General features: G+C 31.6%; 6 protein-coding genes across 6 annotated transcripts; 2 read left to right on the top strand and 4 right to left on the bottom strand. All coding sequences in view use genetic code 12, as the record gives it.

Annotated features, from left to right (window-relative positions):
- Window positions 1-6,650: 6,650 nt before the first annotated feature.
- Window positions 6,651-8,585, bottom strand: CCN1 (Ccn1p; the record flags this gene model as incomplete). The annotated part of the gene is made up of 1 exon (XM_064905941.1): window positions 6,651-8,585. The coding sequence occupies one exon, from the start codon at window positions 8,583-8,585 to the stop codon at window positions 6,651-6,653; it is 1,935 nt and encodes a 644-aa protein (XP_064762311.1).
- Window positions 8,586-11,004: 2,419 nt separating this feature from the next.
- On the bottom strand, window positions 11,005-12,928 carry CCT7 (chaperonin-containing T-complex subunit). Its single transcript, XM_064909299.1, has one exon. It carries the CDS (start codon window positions 12,771-12,773, stop codon window positions 11,133-11,135), a length of 1,641 nt encoding a protein of 546 aa, XP_064762310.1. The 5' UTR covers window positions 12,774-12,928; the 3' UTR covers window positions 11,005-11,132.
- A 1-nt stretch (window position 12,929) lies between these two features.
- MRPL36 (mitochondrial 54S ribosomal protein bL31m) lies at window positions 12,930-13,626 on the top strand. The gene has a single exon (XM_064909300.1). The coding sequence runs from the start codon at window positions 13,019-13,021 to the stop codon at window positions 13,568-13,570; it is 552 nt and encodes a 183-aa protein (XP_064762309.1). The 5' UTR covers window positions 12,930-13,018; the 3' UTR covers window positions 13,571-13,626.
- Window positions 13,627-13,651: 25 nt separating this feature from the next.
- On the bottom strand, window positions 13,652-15,620 carry DFJ63DRAFT_318168 (uncharacterized protein). The gene has a single exon (XM_064906907.1). It carries the CDS (start codon window positions 15,574-15,576, stop codon window positions 13,696-13,698), a length of 1,881 nt encoding a protein of 626 aa, XP_064762308.1. The 5' UTR covers window positions 15,577-15,620; the 3' UTR covers window positions 13,652-13,695.
- Window positions 15,621-15,731: 111 nt separating this feature from the next.
- Window positions 15,732-18,116, bottom strand: RCY1 (Rcy1p; the record flags this gene model as incomplete). The annotated part of the gene is made up of 1 exon (XM_064907433.1): window positions 15,732-18,116. One exon carries the CDS (start codon window positions 18,114-18,116, stop codon window positions 15,732-15,734), a length of 2,385 nt encoding a protein of 794 aa, XP_064762307.1.
- A 165-nt stretch (window positions 18,117-18,281) lies between these two features.
- DFJ63DRAFT_312303 (uncharacterized protein) lies at window positions 18,282-20,645 on the top strand (the record flags this gene model as incomplete). Its single annotated transcript, XM_064905940.1, has 1 exon — window positions 18,282-20,645. One exon carries the CDS (start codon window positions 18,282-18,284, stop codon window positions 20,643-20,645), a length of 2,364 nt encoding a protein of 787 aa, XP_064762306.1.
- Window positions 20,646-20,695: the final 50 nt, after the last annotated feature.

The following is a 20,695-nucleotide window of genomic DNA, read 5'->3' as shown; positions in this document are numbered from 1 at the left end:
TTAATTCTTTCACTTTTTCTTCCCAGAATTTAAGTTGTTCATTGCTGTATAATTTCTCTTCTAAATCATGGACTTTAACACTTAAGTCTTTATTTACTTTCTTCAATGTAATATTTTCTTCAGTTGCAACTAAAAGATTCTTTCTAACATTTTGATAGTCTTGGATTTCTTTACTGTTGTTAAGTTTTGATTCATTGAACTCAACTCTAAATTCCTCTGATTCTTTTCTTTGGTTCTTAAGATGAGTTCTTAACATAGTTCCGTCAACAAGAGCCTTTTTCAATTCAACGCTAGTATTATCAAGCTGGGATGATAATTCTGAAACCTTCTCTTCCAAGAGTTCCTTATTTTTCAATAATTGTTGCTTGTCATTGACTAAATCACTATTTAACTCCTTTAAGGAAGAAACCTGCTTTTCAAAATTGCTAATCTTCCTTTCATTGATATCTCTTGTGTTTTCAAGTTGAAGTTTTCTATTAGATAATTCATCAACTTGAGTCTGCAATTCTTCCTCTGATTTAGACAATTCATCAAACTCTTCTTCAAGTGCTTTCTTTTCTCTGTTTAAATCTTCAAGATCAAGCTGAAGCTTCTTGTTCTCTTTCACCATAGTAGTTTCTGTTTCATTCTTAAAGTTCAACTCTTTATGTAATGCCCTTATTTCATCTCTATATTTTTCAGTTAATTCTTTATTAGCGTAATTCTTTGTATAGTAGCTGACTTTTTCATTCAAATCTCTCTTTTGAATTTGAAGTTGTTGAATCTTATGGTCTCTATCTCTTATAGTTTCTTCTAATTCTGAGTTCTGGATTCTCATCTCTTTAATGATTATTTGGGTAGTTCTAGCCTCTTCTTTGATTAATTTCAACTGATTCTTCATATCTTGAAGCTCATTAACTGCAAGTTCTTCATGACGTTTCGAAATCTTCACAGCAGATTCTGCTAACTCCAACTTCATCATGTACTCGTCCGCTCTTTTCTTATAAACATCAAGACTCTGGTTTATATCTTTGTTCTTAGAAGAAAGAGCATCATGTTTTACTTTAATTTGTGCAAGTTGCTCTTCATATTCCGATATCGATGCCTTGAATGTTTCAGTCTTGACTAAGTATAACTCTTCTTCTGATTCTCTTAAGAGTGATTTCAAACGAAGAATTTCTGTTTTAGACGATGATAACTCATCTCTAGTAGATTTTAAAGTTTTCGTAACATCTTGATATATCTGAGTGAAGTCTTGACTCGAAGACCTTACCATCCCTATCCTATTGAAGCTTTCACTTTTTGTCAAAGGTCTGACAACACTGTCACCTCCTTCAGAAGATACTAACTCTTCAATTCTAGCCTCTAATTCGGCATTTCTTTTCTGGGTCTCTTTGAATTTCTTCTCATAATCGTTGAAACTATTCAATCCACGAGTTGATTCTAATTTATTGAATTTCTTTTGAAGATCAATAGCATACGTTTCAGCTCTTTGGGCGTTCGCTTGTTCTTGTTGTAATTGAACCTTCAAAGAGTTGATTTCTTCCATAAGAATATCAATCCCACCATTTATGGAAATCTTCTCTCCGATAGCGACTGATCTTCTACTAGGAGTAGAGTCACCCGTGCCTCTTATTGATCCTGATTGTATTCTATCCTTTAACATTCCGAGCTCTTCGCTAAGTTTCTTGTTTTCAAACTTTTCCTTCCTCAAAGAAGCACTATGTTCATTAAGTTTCATCTTCATATTGGCAAACTCTTCCACGAAAGCAGGATCAGGTGGCTGATTCTCCTTTTCAGTATCTTTATCTATCAACTCGTTTTCTAATTGAACGAGTTTCTTATTCAATACAGCTATCTTATCAGCGTATTCGGCTTTTGCTTTCTTGGAGCTTTCATAATCTACTCTAAGTCTCGAAATTGTATTTTTAAGATCATCCTTGTCGGAATCTACAGATTCTAATTGTGATTTCAATTCTCTAATTTGATTCAAATGATCTGTTTCGGATGCTTTCAACTCCTTGATTTGATCTTCAAGAGCTTTGAGACCGTTAAGTCTTTCAGTTAAGTCAATAACTTCTTGTCTGTATTGCGATGCTGAGTCAATATGTTCTTTCTTCTCTTTGTTCAAAGTAGATATTTGTGATCTTAATTCGTTTAATCTCTTTTCATGATCAGCTGCCTTCTGTGATAATCTTGTTCTTTCCGAATCAAAGGTCTTAGAATTGGATTGTAATAATGATATTTCTTTATCTTTCTGGGAAATTGAGCTTTTATATGAATCTATTGTTTCATTTAATTTAGTAGCTTCTTTTGTAAGTGTATCTTTAATTAGTGATTTATGGGTATCAACTTCGGATTTTAATTGGGCATTAACTTGTTTCAATTTGTTTAATTCGTCTTGAACTAAACTCTTAGCCTTATCATTAGATGAAATCAATTCAGAAATTCTTGCTTCATGATGAGACGATTCTTGTTTCTTTTTCTGTAATTCATCATGGAGTCTTGAAATTGTGGATTGTGTGCTTTGTGAATCGCCGTTCAATCTTAATATTTGATCATTAAGATCTTTATGTTTTGATGATAATTGTTTAAGCTCGGATTCTTTCTGCGATTTCTCAGCACTAAGTTTCGAATTAGCATCTTTATATTCCTTTATCTTAGCTTCTAGCTTCTTAATAGTTGATACTGATCTAGACTCATCAGACTTCAATTTCTCTAACTTTTCATCTTTATCTTTGACGATATTAGTGGTAGTTATTACCTCATCTTCTAATCTATTAACATTAACTCTTAACTTTTCAATTTCTTCTGAAAGATTGGATTTAATCTTCTCTGTCTCTTCTAATTTCAGATTAAGTTCTTTAAGATTATCATTCAATTCTTGATTATCAAGAACTTTAACAGAGTCTTCTAATAATGGCTTAATAGAAATGAACAAATCTAACCAAGGATTGGCATTCTTAGATTCATATATTTGTTTGAAAGTTTTAGCAATTAATTGAGATGATTGAACTTGTCTTATTTTATGTTGAATATCTTTTCTAACTATTCCTCCTCTTATAACACTTTGTAAATCTGTAAAAATTCCTTTTAAGGTTAAATCTCTTATCTCTTCTAACTTACCCAATATACCATTTCTGAAAAAGATCTTTGTTATACCAACTTTAAAAGTATCAGGATCTAAATCGATATGTTTCAAAATTATTTCACTATTTGTTTTTAAATCCTTGGTATATACTTCTTTGACATTTATAATAGCATATCTTTGGTAAAATTCGTCAAATGTCATTCTATTTGGATAACCTGCACGTGTAATTCTGATCCCTTCAAGAACCCCGTTACATCTTAATTGACTTAATACTAATGATTTGTCGAACTTATTAGGTTTCTTTTCTAAATTTGGTAAAATACATCTCACGAAATGTGGTTCAGTTCTTTCTAAATGATTCATAAGATTACTTAATTGGCTTTTATGTTTTCTAGATACTGATTTTAATCGAGGTTTCTTGGAATCATTTGGAGATAAATGTTCATCATTTTCGAATAACTCTTTGATGAATTGATTAAATGAGTTTGGAAGTAAACGTAATACATTCTCACTTACTGGATCAGTGTTCTTTTCTAACCAACCATCAACATTATACTCGACTTGACCAGCATAATGATGAATTATAAATCCTGATTTATATTTATTTTCTTTAAATTTCTTACTTTGATCATTACCCCAATTATAAGATAACTTTTCCATGAATGATTGATCGGAAGATTTTGGCATTACACATTCTTCGTCCAATAATTTTAAGATACCCATTGGTTGAGTGGTTTCAATTAAGTCGATGGTAGGTTGTAAATCAAGACCGAAATCGATGAATTCCCATTGAATGTCTTCTTTAAGATATTCACTTTGTTCTAAGATGAATGAATGATGATTGAAGAATTGTTGTAATTTTTCATTAGTATAATTGATACAAAGTTGTTCGAAAGAGTTGATTTCAAATATTTCAAACCCGGCAATATCCAATACACCGATAAAGTTTAATTCATTACTTTCATAAGCTGAATCCATTCGTAAATTATCATTAATTCTGCTTATGATATATTGGAAAAGAGTTTCATACAAGTGTTTAGCAAAAGCATCAATGGAGAATTTAACTTCGGAAGCCTTCTTCGATTTCTGAACTAATTCTCTGCCTGCTTTAACTTTTGGTCGTAATAAATTTTCGACAAATTGTGATTTATCAATTCCCAAGAGTTCAACTAAGATATCGATAGGTGATTCCTGAGTGAAATTAGCTTGTTCTGCTTTCCATGACATGAATTCAAGATTACCAAGATGTAAGATAATAGCTAATAATTGAAAGATATGGTTGATCTCATCTGAAGAAAATCCGACTATTTTGAATGCTTCAACCAAAAGATTAAACTCTTTAAAATCATCCACATTCGGTATTTCAACCTTACTATTTTCCAAATATTTATAAGTGGAGATATCTTTATTCAATCCAAAGTTAGATAATTGATCGTACCCTTTTAAGAATTGATAAAAAATATGATAATTACGTTCACTATTTGATTGATGGACGACTCTTGATTTTTCTAATAAATAATAATCGATGTTAGCACCATTAATTTCTCCCTTAGGAGAGAAGAAGATCTCAATAAATTTCCCAAATCTTGAGGAATTATTATTCTTGACTGTTTTAGCATTACCAAAACTTTCCAAGATCGGATTGGCTTGTAAGATCTTAACATCAATATTATGGGTAATGGATGAAGTTGATGCGATGGTTGTACCATTTCGTACTGGTGAAGCAGGAGATGATGATGCAGTGGATGGAGTAATAGATGACAAATATTGAATGATCTTTTTGGTGTTTTCTGTTTTACCAGCACCACTTTCACCTGTTACTAAGATAGATTGATCCTTTTTATTAGATAATAAGTTTCGATATGTTCCTTCGGCAGTCGAGAAGATATGAGGAGGGGATCTTTCAAATTCATGATTATGGAATTTCTTTAATGCATCAGAGCCATAGATGGACAATGGCTTATATGGATTGATCGCCACTAAGAATAATCCTGAATAAGTATAGATCAAACTATCATTATATCGAAGATAAAGATTATAGACGACTGAGGGTTCATTTAAATGAGTTAACTCAGCCATATCATCACATTTATTAAACTTGGGAGGATTGCAATTCTCAATCTGATCCTGATGGACTATTCTCTGAGACTCTTGAGTTCCATTGACAGCAGTTACTTTACAAGTACCATCCCCTATGTAATCAGTAACGTATGCCTTGGTAAATAAGTTTTCATCATCAGGTATCCATACCCAATTCTTGGATGAATCAAATCCATTGTCACTATCCTTATTCGACATAGATGTTAGTTATCTGTTTTGACTATATTAACTTGATTATATATAAGATGATGAAGATGCTAAATCAATCAAATCAGATCTTGTTTTGGTAGTGCTCTCTAATTTTTTTTTTCTTGTTTACCTTTTTTGTCGCTATACCGTTAAACAGGCCCAAATTTTGATTTTAAACGTAAACATTGTTTATATGCAGGAGACGTGTTTTAATATGATATTTCAATTGTCAACCAAGACTTTATATCGTGTAAATTGAAAGGTAGTCAGGGCAACTACATATATGTGTATGCTACCAAGTCTTTACGGTTCCCGTTAGCCCTTGATGATCTAGTATAGCTTTGATTAATGTAACAGGGTCTAAATCACCTTTTCAGTCCTTAATCGGTTTGATGTCGCCCACTCACTTGTCCATTCTCCCAGTGCTCACTTTCTTAAATAGTAGACTTTCCGTTTTGGGAAGGGTTGCAAACAAAAGGGGAACCAACCTAATTATTATGGCATTTGCCATATTCGTCCATCCGCACCTTGTTAATACAATAGAACATACTCTATATTTATCATATGATCATGTTATAGATAAAAGTTCCAAAAAATAAATGTTTACAGAAGAAATAAATATGCACTGATGCAGACCATGTCTTGATTTAAAATCGGCGATCTTTATATCTTTAGGTAAAACTAGACTTAAAATCATCATATTTGAACTTACTTGAGTTTATATCTTAAAAGGGAGATGGTATTACCACATTTACTCACACGTCATTGTTCACGTTAACAATAGTGAGAAATGTATTTTTTTCGTTTCCCGGCATTTCCAAAAGTGTTTGATGGACTAATTTTTTATGTATTATGTACAGACAACTCAAAAACAATGGTTGACAGATTTACAGGTTAGATTTATGCGAAAAAAGCAATTCAAAAATAATTTTTCAAAATTGAAATTTTTCGCAACAAAATTGTAAAAATGACTTTTCGCAGATAGATTAGAATAACAACTTGTTTAAATGATGTAATGTGCATTAAAAAATGTTATTGAGTAAGGTAAAAGCATAATAACATATATAAATATATATAATCAAACTAGTAAAAGATAGAAAAGAACTGAAAGGGAAAGAAAAGCTGTTATAAAAGACGTGAATTAAAACAAACAAAACAAAAAATAGGGAAAAAATATATGCAAATTATCAATCATGTCAAAACTAAAAGGAAGCTAAAACCAAAAAAAAAAAAGAAATAGTAAGCATAAAAAAGCAATCGTCGTTGGATAATAATAGTGAATGATGGGGTATTAAATGTTTTGCATGATTGGAGATGACCAAACGTTTCCATTACTATCAACAGTAGTAGTTGATGTCAATGGTGAAAATTCCAGTCTACTGCTATTAGTTGGAGCAGCTGAATTATGTTGATGCAGTTTATTATTATTATTATTAGAATTATTGGTTGAATTATTATTAGAACTACCACTGTTCTTACTGATTCTCATTTTACTATTATTACGAAGTATACTTGATGAACCAGAATTATAAGTTAATGAAGATGCCATATTAGCATGAATTGGTGTAACACAAGTAGAACTACTATTATTTCTTTTATTGGAAAAGACTGAGTTTTGAGAACTGGCTGATGGTGGAGTGGCAGGAGCTGGTAAATGATTTGAATCATTAGTATTAATATTAAGATTCAAAGTAGCTGAACTGAATATAAATGGTGATTGAGGTGGTTTAAAATCATTACTACTACTGTTATGATAAAATTTATCAGCTTTTGATTTTTCTTCTTCAAGTTTTGGAAATTGTAATAAAACTTCTGAAAATTGAATTAATTTTGAATCAACTTGATCAGGATTAGAAATAATAGAATCTTGATTTTCATAAATTGATTGAATTATAAAAGTGAATCTTGTATGGAAATTATTAATCACTTGAATTACACCTAAAGTTTCATATTTCTTAGATAATACTTCAGTGACTTTACTTAATTGAATTATAAACAATAAAGCAATCTTTTTAATTGATAATAATGAATTCTCATCTAAACCACTTAAAAATGCTCCATGAACTTCAGGTTGTTTATTTTCAATAAATGAATCTTCATCTTCATCAATATGTTCTTCATCAGTTTCAATAAAATCATCATCCTCCTCTTCATCATCATCATCATTTTCAGTATCATCATAATCAATGATATCAGTATCAAAGCTGGCATGTCTTATATTAGCGAAAGAATTATTATTATGATGACTATAGTTACTTTCATTATTATTGGCATAAAGAGTTTGTTGACCTTGACGACGATTGTTTAATGATGATTTTTTAGGTAATGCCTTTTTCATTAATTCTAATAAAGAATTAGAACCATTTGGAATTTGTAACATTGAACAAGCTAATAAATTAGCGGTTATAGAAACCAATGATGTTGGAACTGATAAAAAGCATTTATCATAAAGGGATAATTCACATAAGAATCTTCCAATAGCGGTAACAGCAGATAAAGTTGAAGCACTATTATTATGATTTGAAGCTGGTGAAGGTAATAATTTATTATATTTGGTTGGAGTAGTATTGTTGGCAATATTTGAAGAATTAATCGCCAATTGAAGACAATCTTCTAAATTAGGATGACTTAACGACCATTCTAAAGTACTAAGAATATGCATTTCCATTTGAACAAACATTTCTTCATCATAAGCATTTCTACACATTATAGTTAATTCCTTTAATGTAGGTACTCTCAGTTTTTTATCTTCATATTTACCAGCAACCCATAATGCAGTACAACCAACTAATTGATAATGTCTTTTAAATACAATTCTTTTAGCACAATATCTATCAATAATATTAAGACATAAGAACAAAGTTTGAGGTTGTAATTTGAAAGATGAATGTAATTCAATGAGGAAATCCAATAAAAATGGTCTCATAAACCATTGAATTTCGGGTTGTAAATCAATCATGGCGGGGTTGACGGAACTAATTGATTCTAAATGAGATAAAGTTTTGGTAACTTCAGAATAATATTCATTAGTTAATGATTTATTAGCTTGAGTTTCTAACAATTCAAGCATTATGCTATAGGGTCTTGGTTTTATGTGTGAAGGAGGGCCATATTTAGTAGGATGAAGAATTTGGCGATTGTTATGATGCTGATGATTATTATTGGTATTATTATTGGGGTAAGTATTTGATTGAGATTGAGACTCAGTATATTGTTGAGGTTGCATTATAGTTTGATTGGATTAGTTATATAATGATGAATTAAGAGATAATTAATGAAAGTATGATTGGCGGTAAAAAATTGTAGGAAAAATTTATACTATTGCCAGAATAGAGAGAAGGGAGAGAGATGGTTGTAAAAGAAAACGGAGGTGATTGATTGACTCAATATGAAGGTAAAGCGAAGGAAGGAATGACTGGGATTGGATTGATTCTTGTTTCTATCAAAAGGAAATGATATGGTTGAACTGGTGATTGGTAAGGATGGGATGGGAAGGAGGGAACACCAAGTACTATTTAAAACAAACGAACAAAATAATGCTGCTATTGAATGAATGAAGAAAGGAAAGAAACAAATATTTGTAAAACGAAACAACTGAAGAATCGAAATTAGTTTTATATAAAACACCACTTTACCTTAAGGGCAACCTTAGATTAGATGTAACAACAACAACAACAACAACTACCAAAACAAGAATCTCTTCAATTATTCTACTACTTGTAACCCTCCACCAAAAATTTAATTTGTAGATTGAAAAGGGCAAAAAACAAACAACTCCTTTTTTGTCTGTATACCAGAAAACGTATGGAGACGCATTATTTTTTTTTGTCTTTTTTTAACGCGTTTTTTTTTGTCTTATTTCTTTTTTATATGTTCAGAGAAAATGTCCGTGAATACGTCCTTAGGTTCATTATTCATTTTATTTTATTTTACGATTATTAAGGTTATCGTTTTGTGGTATGCCACGAAGAAAACTTGAATATGCATGTATTTAATTAATTTTCGGTGTAGTTAAATTACCTAGCAATTAACTTGGAAGGGGACGAAGACACAAGAAAAAAAAAATCGTTATTGAGACTAACAGACAGACAAAAAAAAATGTTTAGAAAGCGTGAATTTCCGTCAATTTTTGCAGCTTCGAGAAACTATCGTACTACATTTTCTAAAAAGGATCGGGCTAACGATCTAGGTTTGATTTATGAATGTAATTAATTAAATCTAGAGAACTCTTGGTGAATGATTCAGATTAATATCACTATCACAGATAAACTTGAACTCTACGATATAGAGAAAGTACATTATCACTCGATATGCTTGCTAACAATCATCTTAGATCTTAATGTGTCGTCAAATCTCCATGGTAAACTGCAAACTGCGAAGAAAAACTACCACAAATTAAATTTGCATCTTTTTCCCTTTTTTTGGTGTCTGTGTAAGAAATAAATATTTAAAAGACAAAAAAATAAGTCGCGAAAGAAAAGAGCGAAAGAAAGAAAGAGAGAACTCCTTAATTATTTAACGCGCTCTTCTCTAAATATTTAGTGGAGAGCCGTAAAAATACCGAGCTAAATTAATTGTATCATATAATTTGGCGAAATGTAATTTTAAATTTTAAATTTTTCATACATATATAATTATAGGTTAAATTGATAACTCCAGAGACTATCCTGCATCTTGCCCAGTTCAGTTAGACTTAGTTAATACCTACAAACAATACAAATCGTCTAATGTTTTTAGTTTACCCATTACCTATTTCATTACTAGAATGAATAACCATTTGGAGGATAATTGTAAACATCATTCTTATATCGCCCTACTTGGAGGAATGACTGTTTCATTTACATAATCTTTCTTTACATCCTGTACGAGCCAACCTCTACTCCTTCCTTTCTTCCTTCTGTCGTCCGTTCCTTGCTTCATCAGATTTTCCATTAAATCTTAATTTGGTTGATGTGGTAAAAGTTAAAACTAACACAAAATAATAATTATATTTTTTTCCTGTACCGATATATTTACCACAATATTAAGGGGACTCTCAGTAAAGGTTTCCTCTCACTAAATTTTTAGTCAAGTTTTGTCGGTAATTTTATGATATCTCGCGAACGCCAAATTCAATTTTTATTTTGTTCTCAGCAACAAGGAGGAGTTCACAGGAGTATAAGTCAAAGCTAAAGTGGAGAATTAACGCTTAACTTACAAGTTAACCCCTTTTGCACCTTATTCATTGAAATTTTTCAATCTCTTTCAAAGAACTGTCTCCCCCGCCGCCCGCCCGTCGTTATGATAGTTAACGCTATATGTCTAATTATAGTTCAATCTGATTAATTTAAATCTTATATTTATCTTCAAATGGAAAAATAATTATTCCTATCTCTCCCTATCTTTACTTAGAAGGGATTCGAAAATGAATTTCATTATTAAATCTACTTTCATTTCGTGTACTATATATTTCATCCCTTTCGCTTGTACTGTTATCAAAAGATATATTCACCTCCTAATACTCCTGATAACTACCACCAATTTCACCATGACCACTAATATTATTTATAAACTTCCCCACTAATTGTCTTTTCAACTACTATTGCTACTCTCTCACTCTCACTCTCACTCTCACTCTCACTCTCAACCACCCTTTTTCCATCTACAACTTAACAATATTTGGTATAATTTATATTATCATTATATTTATACAAGACTATCCGATTCTATAACAACAGAAAATAAAAATAATTCTTCTTCTTTTTTTTTTTTAAATTGACACCTCTACACACAACTAAAATGCACCTCTACCTCTAGCACTACCACCAGCAGCTCCACCATCTTGTGAATCATCATTCTTTATGGTTTCATCAACTGATAATAATAAAGTAGCTGCTTCAGTAGCAGATGATAAAGCATTTATCTTAACTAATGAAGGTTCCCAAATGAAATTCTTCATATTATTTCCAATACTTTCCTTTTGGAAATCAATACCATACCAAAGTTCACCTTTAGCATGAGAACTTCTTAATTTATTCAATAATTCAATACCATCCAACCCAGCATTTTCACATAATTGTCTTGGAATGATTTCTAATGCTTTGGCATAAGCAGTTATTATCAATTGTTGTTTACCAGCCACAGTCTTAGCATAATCTCGTAAATATTTAGATAATTCCATTTCTATAGCACCTCCACCAGCAACAACTTCACTATGACTTACGGCTCGTTTAACAATCATAATAGCATCATGTAATGAACGTTCAACTTCGGCAATAACTTGTTCAGCACCACCTCTTAATACTAATGTACAAGTCTTGGCTTGAGGACATCCCTTGAATAAATTATATCTTTCTCCACCAATTTGAGCTTCTTCAAAAGTAGCACATGTACCTATATCTTCAGGATTAATATTAGAACAGGTAGATTGAATATTACCACCAACAGCTTTAATAACTCTATCCATATCTTCACTTGAAACTCTACCAGCACAAAATATATTTCTATCAGCAAAATATTGAGTAGCTAAATCACCGATTGGTAATTTTGATAACACGATATTAGCACCAGTGTTAGCAATGGCTTCTAATTTATTGAAAATAATTTGCCATTCAGCATCAACAATAGCTTGATAATCTTTAACTTGTTCAACTCTTACTTCTGCGTTTTCCTTTTCAGCTTTTAATTCTAATTCAACGTTTAAATTGACAATCTTTGGATTATTGAATTGTTTAGGTTGTTGTTCGAAACCAGCATATGAAAAAGTCTTTTTAAATGCAACCCCATCAACGAAAAGTGAATCTTCCATTCCACCACCTGGAACTTTCTTGATCCCGATTAATTTCTCATCTAAATCTTCTTGATCTAAACTTAATACAGCATCAACTACCATTTTAGTGAAGAAAGTTGAATTCTTACTAATTAATTTAGAAGACATGGCAGTAGTAGCGCATTTTTCTAATAATTGTCTGAATTCAAAACCATCTTCTCGTTTAATTTGAACAGCTATGTCTTTAATTTTTTGAATGGCCAATTCATTGGCTCTTCTTAAACCTTTGATAATAAGATGAGATGACATACCATCATCAATGAATGTCTTGGCTTCTTTTAAGAATTCCCCTGCTAAAATTGTAACAGATGTAGTACCATCACCAACTTCAGCATCTTGGGCACGTGAAATGTCAACTAACATCTTTGCTGCTGGATGAACGATATCTAATAATTTCAAGATAGTAGCACCATCATTGGAAATGGTGGTTTTGCCGTTTGAGGATACAATTAAAATATCAGAACCAAATGGTCCAAGGGTTGGTCTTAACGTGTCTTGAATTGCCAAACACGCATTAATATTACTTAAAATTTGACCCTTTCCTTGAGAGGAATCAGTACCTTCCTTTAACACAACAATAGTTGGTGTTTGTGTGGAGAAAGACATCCTGAATAATATTTATCAATTGTATAGAAATACTTCTTTAGCTAATCTGTTGATGGCAAGCTTTCTTTTCATAGTTTGATTTATGATCCTCATAGTGAAAAAAAAAATTATCAACAAAAAAATATATATTTGAGTTTGCACACGACTATCAAAGTTCCAGAAAATTTTATTTCTATAATTTTTCAGGTATCGTTAAATGATATGGTAGATGTTGTAAGATCATCATTAAACCAAGCATATAAACAATGTTCAGTTCGAGAGTAGTGACAACTTCAAAGGGTATAACAACTCCTTTCCAAGTGTTCCAAAGAAACATGACTAGAGGAAGTGGAGGTGATGCTGTATCTCTTTCCAATAGAAGAGTAATGAGAAAGATTAAAATGGGTAAAGCCAGACCAGCTATCTTCTATCAATTCGATACTTTAGTGGAATTAAGTGATGGTTCCGTTGTCAAGAGAAGATCACAAGCTCCTAAGGATGAAATCAGAATGATCTCAGATCAAAGAAATAGCACATTATGGAATCCAAATAGATCTGATATTGTTACTATAGATCCAAATTCTACTGGTAAAGTACATAAATTCAAACAAAGATTCGCCTTCTTTGAAGGTAATGAAGAGCAATCACAAATACCGAATGAATCTGCCGATGCTCAACCTGATCAAGAAAAGATTGAACAACAACAAAAGGCTTCTAAGGCAAATGATGATTTCCTCGATTTATTGGGTCAAAATGCTGAAGAAGTTCAAAAAGGTGGTAAATTATTTAATAAGAAAGAATCCAGAAATAGAAAGTAATAGTTCTATTGGCTTATACATAGTTGCATATTTCACCTCCCTCTTGTACATATAAATGTTAATATAAATGTAAATTTTCATATCTATTAAATGTCTTGTATATATACATAACCAGTTCCTACTATTTACAATTGTTGATGGATTTCTGGTTTTAAAATCGAATCTATAAACTTGTCTTTATCACACAAGCGTATGTGTGGTATGATATCCTTTACATCTAAACCAATAAATCTCATTTCATCAATACCCCATAATATAGTATCAATATCCTTTTCAATCAAAGCCTTGTTTATAATTATATCCAAACACTTTATCCGACATTCTTGATTCATTGTAATTAAGTCCTTAAATGAATTGGGTATGCCAAATTTCTTGAAATTAAATACATAATAATACTTATCCTCTTCATTAATGATCGGTTTTGAAGCAAAGTTATGAATAGTCAAATACATCTTCTTTGCAGCACGATTACTGATTCGAGAAGAATAAAGCTTAATAATCTCACTAGTTAATAGCGTAAATGAATGATCTCTCTTGGGTAATTTTAAAGCTTCTATACTGTATTCGTCGAGAAACTTGTACCTTAATGAAATATCTTCTTCATATTGGAAAATATGCAGAATTATATTGACATATGCTAATTTGGAAACTGAAATTGAAGAGGCTTTGGCCATTTCGATACATTGATCCACTTTACCCTGTTTGAGTAACTTTTTAACCATTGCATCCATATCTTGACTTTCAAGGCCATCTTTTGATTTAAAAATCAATTGAAGAACTTTATCAGTAGCTTGCTCGTTGTTTTGATATAGGAATGATTTAAACAACAGTGAGAGGGTCAGTCTTCGTAATGGTGATTCCAAAGTACTTGTTATTGTGTGAAGTAATTCTCCATTGTGAGTAGATTTATTAGTTCCCAACTTTTCGATAAGAACATCAGTCACCTCAATCGAGTCAACTTCTTTATTATGCATGGATTTTATTACTTTCTCAAGCCAAGCTGTATCAGGCAGCAATCTTAACAATTTAGCATATATTATAGCCACCTTCGATTCCGGTTCTTCTATTTCAGCTGTGATACGTTTCCAATACTTGAATGCTACCTCATAGAAGCCATAATCTAAGTTTTGATTAACAACTTGCATCATGATATCAATATAAGCGTTGGAATCTGATTGGAATAACTTTGATAATAAATGATCTTCTATTATCAACTCAAAGCACTTGTTTACAAAAAGAATTGATTTCTGCTGAAGAAGATATTGCAATACTTCAAATATACAATCTTCTTCGAAGTTGGAAATTTGATATCTTTGTAAAGTCTTAATTATAGCATACGAATTATAAAATCCTGCAGCTCCTGATCCAACTGTCAAACTTTGTAGTATTCTTTGGATTGTTGATATGGGAAATATAATACCATTCTTCTCGAGTTCGTTAACAACAGACGTGGAATATACACGCTCTTGTACGGTAAGTGCTTGCAAGGCAATGCAATTGGCTAAAGTTGTTTTCAACTCTTCATTTTCTTGTGACTTAGCCTTTTCAAATTCTTCTATAACATTCAAAGGAGCCAACTGTAATTCGATCAACAACTTGAGACTTGTTATAATATGATCATACTTCTCCTGTCGTATTAATTCCACTAAATCATCGATTATCAACACTCTCATAGATGGTGATGATTTGTAGGCATACATTATGAATTTAAACACTTTATCCAGGCTATTAGGAAATGACACAACATCCTCTAAGAATATGCTATTCTCTTTCTTATAGAATTCAGATATCAATTTACTTGATATTCTGAATTTCTTACCTTGCTGAAACACTTCAAAAGAAGTTCTAAGCCTATGAAGTAACGGTACAGTCTCACTATTCAAGTTCTCTTCACGATATATTCTATATGGATTTTTAGAATGTATGGATTTGAAATGAGCATTTCGAGTGAATAATTTAATCACACTTATCGGCCTCCTCTCTATTATATACACCGGTCGTATCATATCCACTTGATTATGGTAATATTCATTTACAACTTGATAAAACAATCTACATCATATTTCAAAAACACCTAAAAAATTTATTTACAAAAAGGGAATGCGATCACGTGAAAACTACAAAATTGAAAAATGGAGTTTTATAAATTGTAATTATTTACTTAACAAATGGAACAATCCCCTAAACCAAAACCATACATAACCTTCTCTACATGTTTTCTAATCACTGGCCAATCTGCTCTTCGTTGGACGAATTCATAAATCTCTTCTTGACCAAAAATCCCGTTAAACTTTGACAAATCACTGACCAATTTCCCAATCGCTTTTGAATCATCTCCACTAATTAAATATACATTTCCAAGCTTTTTCAAAGCTTCGTATAAGGGTAAAACCATTCTTTTATTGGTCTTGATGTGTGAAGAAATGAATTCATAATATAAGTTCAAGTCAGAAATTAACTTAGTTGCTCCTGTAACAGATACCGTACTCTTCTTTAAGTATTTAACAATGATTTGAAAGAATCTTTCTGCAATTTCTTGATGGAAGACTTCAACGACAGACTTATCAGCACTGTCAACAATCAAATCCATATTGTATTCCAAGATCTTTACCGCCCTTTGAGCAGCATCAGTGGCCCCGAAAAGGGATGGTTCCTCACTTGGTGGGTTATAGTCTTCATTGGTTAATGTTTCCTTGTAAATTGCATCAATTTCATTAACTAAAACTTCAAGTCCTATATTTAAACCATCAGCCACATATTTATCGACCAATCCTTCCAACTTCTTTTTGTTTTGAAGTGAAGGGTTTAAAATAGAATTTTCATTTTTGATGATTTGCCTATTTATCATTTCCTCTTTATAAAATATATCAATCATTTGAATAATCAAGTCAGCCATAGTAATTAAATCACAGAATAACACTAATGGTTCCACAAATGTTTCGTTATGGGATTCTGTATAAGTTGGTGAATTTGGATTGTAAGTCTGCAAGTATTGAAGGGCCTTATCAAATCCGGGTCTTAAATGTTCGTTACCGATATCATCAATGACATCAATGAAAATTTCTTGCATTGCAGTAAAGATATCATTTTTTAAAGATGCAATGGAAAAATTCTTAAAACTCAATAGTCTATGTAAGGTGATTTTAGCTTCATTCAAAGTTTCAAGGATAAGCTCCGGACTAAAGCTCTTTGACAACGACTTTATATTCTCTGATAAGATCTTAGCTTTAGCTTGAATCTCTGAGTAGTTTTCATCCTCAGTAGCTTTTTTTTCTTTATCTGAACTGTTACTTATGGTGAATACCTTTTTAAAACTTGTTAAAAAATCATTTTTAGTTTCTGATTTAACTAATTTCCATATATTCTGGGATGTTTCTGCTTCTCTTTTGGAGATTAAATCCTTCCATTCTTTGATTTTCTCATTGGTGATTAACTTGAAGCTTTGCATTTCTTCCCTGATATACTCAGCCACGAATGATTCAAACAGCATATCGATCAATTCACAAATAAGTTGCTTATACAGTACACCAATATTTTGGGATTCATTTAACAATTCAATTAACGATGTAGTCATCTGTTGATATATGAATGGTACAAGATTTAAATATAATCCCCTAGATTTTGAATTTTCTATTAAAACTAACATTAACTCAGTTAATTGATTTGAAATTAACTCTTCACAAACTTTATACATGATGGGTACTGTTTGAGGGAAGATTAGGTCTATTACTTTTGATTGATGATTGAATACATCAGCTATATCCTTCACCAATGTATGAAATGCTTCTTCGTCAAGATGATATTTTGATCCATCTTCTTCTTGTGTATAGTATTTGTCAGGGTTGAAGTTTTCTAAATTGAAAATATCACTTTCTTCTTTATCAAATATACTCTTTTGAAGGAAAAAATCAATTAAAGTCTGTTCATTCTTTAACATTATAAGGATTAAAACAAATTGTCTCGTCTTATCATAATCTTCAAGGTCATAATGAATTTCCATTTCTCTTAACACAGCATTCTCAAATATCTCAAAGAGCGAATTGACTTTCTCTTGTACTAATACTCTAGACTGATCAACATAGTCAATCTTATTGAAAATAAGCATATTGTATAAAATCTTTGCTTGATCCTCGGGAGTCTCAAAGTCTTTAAATATCAATAGCCTGTCAAATGGTTTATTACTAAGTAAGTCCTTATAATAGGGCCATAGACTTCGATGTATCTTTAAAACTTGGAGTTTTGCCATTTTGGATGATTTGACAACTTTATCTAAACAGTGCAAAGGATTGTCCAAATAATTTAATGCTTTTGGATCTGCCAAGTCTTCTTGCTTCAATGAAATAGCTGAATTCCATACCTGCAAACTCTTAAGCTTTGAAACCCATAATTTAGGATTATTGACACTTTTATACGTATTCTTGGATACACGAGCGAATGTAAGCAAATCTTGCACCGGCAAGTATTTCGCTATACCTTCTGCCACCAGCAATGGTATGACTTCTGTATTATACACATCAATGTCCGAATTCCATAGCAAATTTGCCATTGCAGCGTTGATTAACACTATTTAGATCCTATTTATCAATTATGCTAAATCTCGGTTCAGAAATGAAAATAGTTCTGTTGCGAGAGAGCCTTCACTAGATAAAAAAAATATTTTGAAAAGTTTGTTACGCTTAGAGATAGACAGGACTAAGACATATTGATTCCAATGAATGGCTTATTGAAGACATGGCCTAGGAGTTATGGTCTGCATCTTAGTAGGATACGACGAATGCCCGCAAGATATAATTCCAAATGGAAATTCACAGACACATTCTTCAAAGAAAACCGACCGAATGAGAAAGTTTCAATCCAATCTAAGATCTCCAACTATTTAATGAATATCATAAAACAAGAATCGTCAAACATAGTCAACTCATTAACAAAAGATCCATTATACTTGGGTGATGATGTTGATCTGTACCTCACAAAGAACCGTTCTTTATCTTCAAAATTGAATGAAAGCATAGACATATACAATAAATTATACCGACTATTATCTTACAATCCTATTGACATTCCTCCAGAGTTATACATTCATTATTATGAGAAACTAGAGATCCCGTTGGATCCAGATTTACAAAAGTTACTTATACAGAGATTGCTTTTCCATAAAGAATATAACTATTTTTGGAAAATTTGTCTAGACAATAATATATCACTTACTGATTTAGATGATTTCATAGATTTAGTTTATAAAGTATTGAGTGAAAGCAAAGACCAAACATATGGAATATCAGAACTTTTGACTTATTTCCCACAGGAATTAATTAGTGAAAGATTAGGTCATCATATCATGGATACTCTTTGCTTTAGATTCAACCTCGATAAAGCCCGTCTTGCAACCCAAATGCAATTTTGGAATGAAGTGCGGCATTTGCTGTCATCACAAGACCTCAACACCATTTTAGAAGTAAATGAAGATCTTGTCCAGAATCTGATAGTGATACAGGCACTTTTCATGAAACGTTTGTTTCAAATATGGAGTGAAGACATGCAAGATATTAAATCAAAAATTGTACAAATTATAAATCAAAACCAATCAAATATATTTCAGCACCCAGGATGGGTAGCTATGATATCACCACTTCGGGTAACTTGTATGCAACCCATGGGAGAACATAATCCATTAGCAGCATCACCTAATATATCTTCTTTTAAAGATTTTCTTGTTTCATCTGTAGATGAATCAGGAAGTCTTAATGAAGTTGATATTACTTGTATATACCATTTGCATGCTACATTGGATCCCTATACTATATATAAATGCTACACAAGAGCCACGGAAACGGTACCGACGTTTAAGAATACTACAATCGTGAACTTCTTAGTGAGTGATATACTTCAATCCGGTATAAATAAGCAATCAACCTCCATGCTTTCAAATAATTTTAAATTTTTAGATTACAATAACATATCAAAAGGGTTATTAAAGGTATTTCAAGAACAACGTTCTGAGTTTGAAACTCTCCTTGCTGAATTAAATCAAGTCAAACAAAACGATGACATTACGGCTATTATAAATAAACTAACTGATGATGTCCTAAAAGTGGAAGGGCTCGAGGTAAACGATTACCTTGATTACGCTTATGCTATAATAAAAAACGACAAGACCTACAAATGTTTTAGATACTTTTTCAAATCCTTGCAATTGGAAGAAGACGATATCAAAGTTTTTTATACAAGCTTGATATATTCAACCAGAATTCAATCTTGTAACACGTTACTCGAAATAAATCGATCAATAATGAGAAATAAGTTAATTTCGATGGAATTGATTTCGCCTTTATACGAAAAGATCTTAAGAAATGTCTTAAACCGAAAGAATATGAATGATAACTTACTTGCCGAAGATTTCTTATCTATTAAAACCTTAGTTGGTCGCGAAAGAATTGTTAAATTGCACAATAGTCTTCGTGCAATGGGTCAAACATTTTCTTTATTAGATGCAAAGGAAATTGCCTCTGTATTAGACATCCTACGTAAAGTGACAATGTCTAAATCCTTTTCAGTTACAAACAATTTATCATGCCAAAACTACATTCTAGATTGTATAATTGATGAAACAATGAGGTTTATAGAAAGAGATAAGAATCTCAACCGAAGTGCTGTTTTCAAGTATAGAGACATTATGTCTTATATGAAGACTTCTCTGAAACCAGTGGCGTCTTGGTTGTTTAGAGTGATGGTCAAAGAGGATACTACCAAGGCTGTTAAGTTACTTAATCACTATAAAGATAATAAGAGAGCTATTTCTGGACTGGTCAAACATATTATATCGGGTATATTAAGCAGCGATCTTGAGGTTAACATGAAGCTTTCAGTGTTGACTACCTTTTTCGATTCTATGAGAAATTTGGGTTACAGACATAAATTGAAAACTTCAAATGCTTTACAGCTTTCAAAGATTATAGCAACCAACAAGGATAGGCTATCAGGCTTTTCGTTGGAACAGATTAATCAATTTATAACTGAACACAGAACATTCAGAGAATCCTATGTGCGTTCTAACGATAAGTTTTCAAATTTATAAAATAGTATTTCTTCATGTATTATATAATTAACTTTAAAGTACAACTAATT

The sequence above is a fragment of the Scheffersomyces coipomensis genome (assembly GCF_036884675.1).
Source record: "Scheffersomyces coipomensis strain NRRL Y-17651 chromosome Unknown DFJ63scaffold_3, whole genome shotgun sequence".
NCBI classification, from domain to species: Eukaryota; Fungi; Ascomycota; class Pichiomycetes; order Serinales; family Debaryomycetaceae; genus Scheffersomyces; species Scheffersomyces coipomensis.
The sequence above is the reverse complement of the archived record's forward strand: the minus strand, read 5'-3'. Positions and strand labels throughout refer to the sequence as shown.